Source organism: Corylus avellana, chromosome ca11, assembly GCF_901000735.1.
Source record: "Corylus avellana chromosome ca11, CavTom2PMs-1.0".
Taxonomy (NCBI): domain Eukaryota; kingdom Viridiplantae; phylum Streptophyta; class Magnoliopsida; order Fagales; family Betulaceae; genus Corylus; species Corylus avellana.
This window is the reverse complement of record NC_081551.1, coordinates 10,013,041-10,021,231: the sequence shown is the minus strand read 5'-3', so window position 1 is coordinate 10,021,231 and position 8,191 is coordinate 10,013,041. Positions and strand designations below refer to the sequence as shown.

Sequence of the window (8,191 nt, the reverse complement as noted above, 5' to 3'; positions counted from 1 at the left end):
ACTATGCAGCTTGGACTTCTTCTTCTTAACCAGTGAGAGAGCTTTGGACGACTCCTCCAACAGGCATCTTCAAGGTGAATTTTGATACAGCCACAAGAGAGAGCTTCTCTGTTCAAGCAGCTGTTTGCAGAGATTCTAAAGGCAGATTATCAAAATCTTCTCCCAAGTCAGGCCTTCTTGTAATCCTACCTATGGTGAAGCTCAAGCAGCCCTCTTGGCAGCTTCTTTGCATCTTGATAATTTCATTTTAGAAGGAGACTCCTCTATTGTTATCTTAGCTTTACAGCATCCTACTAATGTCTTGGATTGGCATATTGATCATGTAATTACTGACACTATTTCTCTAACTCCGGCCTCCTCTCTTTGGGAGGCCAGAAAAGTTAACAGAAATGCAAACTTCCGCGCCCATCATGTAGCATATAGAACCGCGGCAAGGGTTATCTCGGGCTGCATTCCCTCTTTATTTTCCCCTCTCTCTATGTCCATCCTTAGTGGAAAAGATCCACCTCCTTCTTTCCCCTCCTTGCGACAGTTTTGTTCAGTAGGTTCTTTTCTATGAAGTGGCTTGTTACAAAAAAAAAAACCATTTTTTCAATCAAAAAAATCCCATTTTTGAAATAGGTAAGAGCGAAGCTTTAGTATATATATGTAATATATATTTATGTATATTACATTTCGGTAATTTTTGTTTGAAATAGGTATATTTACATATTTATTTGTTTGAAATAGGTAATTTTTGTTTGTCAATTTGTTTGTATGTGAATGTGGTATGATTGTTATTTTTGAACATGTATGGATGCAAAATATAAGGCAATTTGTATTAGGTTTTATATATATATATTTTGTGATTCTTGTGCTATTTTTACAACCACTAATTAACCTAGATTTATATTATTTAGGATCCCCATATATGAGCAATTTTACATATCAATTTCGACTTTAATTTTGTTTAGGTACATTTATCAAATTTATATGATGTCATACTACTTCAATTAACATTGTAGAAGAAGGAGATTAAACCTAGAAACGTAAGGACTAAATTTGGACTAGTTTTGATTATGTTAATTTAATAAATTTGGACTAAATTTAGCAATTATTAAAAAAAAAAAACCAAATAAAACAATACAAACCAAGTAACCTAGTTATATTTTCTTAATTTAGTGTCCCCTAATATAATTTAATTGGAAGTTCCCATGCCAAATGCCTTTAAATTTGTACTAGTTTTAAATTTCTTTTGAGGTTTTGCACTTTACATTATGTAAGTCTTAAAAAAATATTAAAAAACAACAAAGTTTTAAATCATAAGATACGCTTCCATCAAAGTTTTAATTAGCAGTCTTTTACATGTATTTATTTTACCCTCCATGTGAATTAAAAGACCACAATCCTCTTTCCAAAAGAAGATAAAAAATACCACTAGGTTAAAAATTCGCAAATAAAAAATAAAAAATTATGACTACGACCATACAAGCCCTATAAAATCAATCTAGAATGTAAGTATCCGTATCCATCAAAAGAAAGAACAAAAAAAAAATCTCTTTTCACCCACAAGCTTGCTTTCTTTTCAATATCTGCTTGTGAAAATTTGAATGCTTCCGATTATCAAAAGTTGGACTCTTAACCGGACGATACTCCGCCACCAACCTGCCGGACTTGTACCGCACCCCACATGCATTGCACAACGTCTTCGGCCCCGACGGACCCTCCCGCCATTGCGGCGTCTTCTCAGTCTTGCAGTGCCTGCACCTTCTCTTTTTAATATTTTCCGCCCAACTCTCTGCCCACCTTTGTTTTTTTTTATTGGAACATTCCTCTATATTCTCTGCCCATTTCTCCGTCATACTTTGTTTTCTATTGGACCATTCCCGCCAACTCGACCATTCACGACCACAAGTCCGGTTAGTCCTAGGTTTCTTTTTCGGAAAAACGCTAATAAGGTTAACCATACGATTTATATTCGCAACACTACTATCAGAATCTTGTAAAGCAATCCGCTTTGTTTCTCGGGCTACCTTCTCCGGCACGATATCATCCTTGGCAACACTATTATCATAATCTTGTAAAACAACCCTTTTCTTTGTTGCTCTGGTTACTTTCTCCCGCGGGATATCTCCGAAATCACTTACAATTATAAGATCATCAATAAAAGATGGAAACATGTCAATGTCTTCCAAACTGTCTTGCGGGACACACAGAGGATATGCATAAGGATCTCCCATACCACAGCTGCCGTCGCAAACAGCCATTGTTAAAAAAAAACACAAGGAAAAACATTCAATCATGGTAAATCCTGCGATAAATAGGAAGAGAGCAGCAGGAGACATATAAGGAAGGATATATAAACTGATTCTTGCTTCGTTGAGAACTTAATTACATTAATGTTTCGGCGAAGATCACAAATTGGAATATTCAAAACGTGTTCCTTTTTTACATGCATTTTCTATATATCGTGTTTTAATTGACTTTTTATATCCGCCATTTCAAAAATAAAAGTATTAACCATTATTTAAAATAAATCTTGTAGAATAAGGCAAATCGACAATTTGTTACGCGTAAATCTCTGAGACATTTCATAACTCAAACCAAAATGAAATTCCTAATAATAGAACAATTTCATTGCCTTTAAGGGTATAAATAGTAAAAGTTTACAATTTATTAAATAAAAGGAAAAATTATAGTTTACCCCTCCAAAGTTGACAGTTTTTCAATTCAAACACTAAAGTTTCAATTTTTGTAATCCACTCCCCCAAAATTTCAAATTTTTGCAATTTGACCAATTGTATCCAAAACTTCCCATATTGCCCATAATTTTTATTTTTTTTATTTTTTACAAAAATTTTTTAAAAAAAAATAAAAAAATTCAGGGTGGCTATGGCCACCCCTTTGGCCATTTGGCCATTTTTGCACCTGCAATTTTTTTTTTTTCATAAAAAATAAAAAACAGGGGCAATATGGAAATTTTGGGATAATATTGGTCGAATTGAAAAAAATTGAAATTTTGTGGGGGTGGATTGCAAAAATTGAAACTTTGGTGTTCGAATTGAAAAACGCTATCAATTTTGAGGGGGTAAACTGTAATTTTCCCTATATAAAACCTACTATTTCTAATTAATTATTTTTAAAAAAAAATTCTAATAATTTGAAAGGATTTTGCTACTATATTAGGGTCTGCTTGAGATTGCGGTTTCAATAAGTGTCATTTTAAAAATTATATTTTTAAAATTGTTACTTTTTAAAATCGTAAAAGGTTTTGGTCAAACATGTTAAAAAAAATATTTTTTTATCAAATATTTATTATATGAAATTATAATTTTGGTTTAAATTTGAGCTTTTTCAAATATGCACCTCCTAAGCTACTTACAGAAATAGCAAATTTTTTTCCTATTTTAGATCAAGTATTTTTTCAATCACAATAACAAACACCTTACGCGATATCTTTTAAAAATACTGATTATTATTACGAAATCGTAATCACCAACTCAGGATGGATAAAAAATTAATTAATTAATTAATTATAGTGGCCTTCCACTACCTCATGTTTTTCTTTTGGACGAACAAGCCACAGAAATATTATGGATTTAATGACAAATTTTTTAAATTAGAAGTTTGGAAATTTTACAGCGGATGATCCCGACGCGTTAGTGAAGAATAATTTTTGACATACGTGGCAGTTGCTTATTTGATAGAATACGTGTATCTTGTGTATTTTGATCCACGTAATTTACTCGTATCCAAAACCGCGTATAAATCAAATGTACGTTAACCTAGTTGATAAGAATTCAAATTTTAATTACTGATAAAACTAAACTTAATTAAACCAAATCCTAATCTTAATTAACGTAATCTTTATTAAATTTAATTAGAATCTAACGTAATCTTAACCCAATTCGTAACATTCTTCCATTCTTTAAATAGACACTGTCCACATGTTTGGTCTGCGGCCCATTATTCAAAATTATGTCTTTTTGCTAAGCGAAATAAGTGGGCCTGTTTGAGGCCCATTACATTAAATTGGCATTTATCTTTAAAGCATGAACATTAATTTTAGAAAGTAAATTGTTATTTTAGCCTGCTCTGAGAACCTATGAATGATTTGTCATTTAAGCCAACTACAAGGATCGATTTTGTATTTATCCCACAAATATAAACCATTATTGTATCTCAACCAGGCCTTGAATTCTTCTAATATAAAAATGGGCCTTGTAGCAGCCCAAGTTGCAGGGCTTGTGGACCGTGAGATCTCATAGTCCTAAGCAATTATCTGGACAAATCGTTTTAGGATTTCTTTTGATTCCCTTTGATATCTCTTTTTAGTTTTACCATCTCGTATGTTGTAGGGCATAGCTGTACACATTATTTCATCCAAGGGCGATTGATCTGGCGCATAATGTAAACGCTAGATTTATAAAACGCCTGGAATTTTTTTTTTATTTTTTTTTTTTGGTAGTGACAATCAGTTAGAGAAAAAACACTACATTTTCCATGGAATCGGATTGGGCATTTGAAAGTAAAGGCCCAAAAAAAAAAAAACTTAATGGGTATGTGAGTATGTCCCAAAAAAATTAAGAGTAGGGCCAAAATTTTTTATTAGATAGGGCCAAAAATTTTAAAAATTGGGCCAAAAAAATATTTTTGGGGGCCAAATGACTAAAATTAAAAATTTATTATAATTTTTTTTTTTCCTTATTTTGGGGGGAGGGGGTGGGGCATGGCCTACCCTAGTCCCCCTCCCTCCATTACTACTTCTATGGCTATTATAGCTTAAAGTGACCATAGTTGCACTTATTCGCTTGGAACTAAAAATGGACGCACTCACAGACAAGGGTCACCCCCAGTTTTGTAATTTTGTTATTAACTATGCTTTTAAAATTGTATTTGAAACAAAATTTTAGCTTGGCCCCTAGCCCAAAAGAAAGCCGTCCAACAAATTTTTGTTTGGCTTAAACCCATAAAAAACAATACATAATTTTTAAGAATGCATTGAGCCTCTTATACCTAAATAATTTTTTTTTTTTTTTTTTTTTTCTTCTAGTTGCCAACGCCACTTCCAATCATAGATGATTTTAGGAATTTAGGATGTTGGGTCATAGATCAACCCATTAAATGCCCGGCAATCCCCGAGCCCAGTCTAAGCATGGAAAGGTCCAAGCCCAGTAAGGATTCGGGCAACCAGGCGCAAGACCCCGAGATCCGAGACCTAAAGATCTGAGACCTACAGGTCCTCCGAAACAAACTCAGGACACACAGGTCTCAGTAGCAAGAATAACTCGGATATCTTAGGAGATACAGTTGTTAAATAGATAAGTGATCTTATCCATACAAAAGCTATCACATCTATCTAAAATACAAATATTCAAATTAAGTGATACATGTAACCACCAAATCTTACAATCTTAATCCCCTAAGATCTCAGTAAGGATAACCACTCAAATCTCTCGTTAGTAACTGCATCGCAGAAACTCAGGGAAGATTAAGTCATTGGTTAGGGGACTTCCACTACTTCATGCCTATAAAAGACGGATCATTTCTTTATATTTGGGTAAGCGTAACTTTGGCTCTTAAGCTTTCCTTTGTTGCTTATACTCTCTCTTTCAAATTTTGACTTAGGCATCGGAGTGTCCCTGCCGGCTCACCCCGGTCTCTTCGATCCTTCTCTTTTTCTTTGTTGGCAGGTGTGCCACGTTACCAGCAGGAAAATTGTGCTTGAACATAGGAGAACATCAAGTTCCATTTTAATAGGTGATTGAATTGAAAATTGAAATATTATAAGAAACAATTATTTTTGTATATTTTATTTTGCTTATGTTTTCTTAACACTAAATGGATACTAATTTTGTTTATATTAATATTAATATATTTATCCTTCATTTTTTGGCCCTCCTATTTTGATATATTTTTGATTTATACTTTAGCCCTTGTCGATAAAAAATTCCTAGTTCCGTGCATATCTGAACTACGTACATAGGAATAAAAACTGCATGCGCTTCTTTATGTCCGACTAAGTCATAGCTTGACTCAAGCCCAACAAGATATTAGCAGGACCCAAAGCAACTAATACTAATACATAGATGGTTTTCATTTTGAAAGTTGAACTCTTACACTAATATATGTCTAACTACTTTGAAGATTTTCTTGATACCACTAAACCACTACAACCGATAATAGACTATGTTCGCTTTAGTGCTGTTTCTTTGGGACACCCTTCCTAGAGAACTATCAAGGGAGAGACATCTCAAACTTTTATGGGTCAACCTCAACTACTATCATGGGCCTTGCCTTCAAGACAAGTTAGTTAAAATCATTCATACCCCGGGGCCGTGATAGTAGGAGATGACGTGGTCTTCGGGTGGATGGGTTGATTAGCATGAATAATAATTTTGTCATTACGAATCAATGTAGTGTGTAAGTTATGGCTACTAGTACTGAAAAAGCTAATAAAATATGGTGCGGGCTTGTGGATCCAATAAATATTTGTTAAGACAAATAGGGATTTAATAATACTAAACAGGATGAAAAATTTATAAAACTATGCATTCAAAACTGTCATTACATCACACCATTGTTTTATTGCTTTTTTTTTTTTTGTTTTTTTTCTAAGCAAAAAAGGTTGGAGGGGAAGGCCAATTATAGTTATCCTACTTAGGCGTGACCATAATAGCATCAACTTGCGAGGCGCCGCTTAGGAGGAGCCTAGACGGTGGGAACCGCAGGCGCTCCCTCAAGACCATTAGAGCCATAGCTTAACACCCACTCCCAGGGCATTAATGGGACTCAAGATGGCTAACACTAATAGGCTAAGGGATTTCCATTGTGAGAGTCGAACTCAAGCCCTGGTGCATGCCCAACCTTATGGGGATTCACTTGAAATCACTAAACTATCACCCTTGATGGTTGTTTATATATAAACATAAGGTTATATCTCGATAGACAAGAAATACAAAAACGACGTTGCATGTTAATTAAACTGCTGACACTACAAGAAAAATGGTCTTTAGCGAGCACATTTTTAGCGACAACCCAAATGTCGTCACTATTAAGAACCTATCAACAATGACAATTTCTAGCCATCGCTAATACTGGCAATCAAATTGTTTTCCCGTGCTAAAAGGCACACAAAAGTATTTACAACAAGATCTAGCCTATTTGCGACGACAATGTTCGTCACCAATAAGAATTCTTATTAGCAACATAGGATGTTGTTGTTGATGACTGATGAATTTATATGAAATTTTAAAAAACATATTAAAATCCACATTAGTGACTATTATAGTCGTAGCTATTTTTTTTTTTAATTTTAGGTAACTTCACTTAGACCCTTGAATTGTCACGCCTTTTGAAAACACCCCTCCAAAGTTTAAAAACTCTCACTTTGATGTATCAATCTTTTGATTTTCAATTACCCCCCTCCATTAGGATTTCCTAAAAATATTGGTGTATCAATATTTTCAGGGAAGTCATTTTACAAGAAAATGTTTTACGATGAAAACATTTTCCGGCGTTTGGCGCACGCACAAAAAATCACAAATATTTTTTATATTTTCATTTAATCATATTAACCTATAAAATGTAATTTTTATTCACAACTAAAAATTACCCACTGCAACTTACCCGGGACCCGCCCGGACCCGGCCTAGACCATATCGAGACCCCATCGAGATCAACCCGAGACCTTGGCAAGACCCCCCAAGACCCAATAGGGACATTTTCGTAATTTAGTGTTTAATATGATTTTGCATACACACCAAATACTTGATGTTGGGGACCCGCCTGATTTTCCGTATATGCCAAATACCGGAAAATGTTTACTAAGAAATCATTTTCAAGGAAAGTGTTTTCCACTGAAAATATTTTTCGACAAGTCTCGAGTGGGTCTTGGTCAAGTCTCGGTCAAGTCAGGGGTTGGTCTCGGCTGGTCCGGTCAGGTCCCAATCAAGTCCCGGGTGAATCCCCGTCAAGTCCAGGGTGGGTCCTGGGCTGGTCTCAAGTAGTCCTAGGCGTGTCCCAGTCAAATCTCGGGTAGGTCCCGGCGGAGTCCTAGGTAGGTCCCATTCAAGTTCCGGGCGGGTCCCGGGCAGGTCCCTATCAGGTCCCAGTCAAGTCCCGAACAGGTCCCGAGCAGGTCTCGGTCAAGTCCAGGTCGGGTCCCGGTGAAGTCCCTGGCTAGGCCTGGCGGGGTCCCAGGCAAGTCCCG

At 35.3% G+C, this 8,191-nt stretch overlaps 1 protein-coding gene across 1 annotated transcript; it reads right to left on the bottom strand.

Annotated features, from left to right (window-relative positions):
- Window positions 1-1,541: 1,541 nt before the first annotated feature.
- On the bottom strand, window positions 1,542-2,246 carry LOC132165031 (GATA transcription factor 12-like). The gene has a single exon (XM_059575542.1). The coding sequence runs from the start codon at window positions 2,244-2,246 to the stop codon at window positions 1,542-1,544; it is 705 nt and encodes a 234-aa protein (XP_059431525.1).
- Window positions 2,247-8,191: the final 5,945 nt, after the last annotated feature.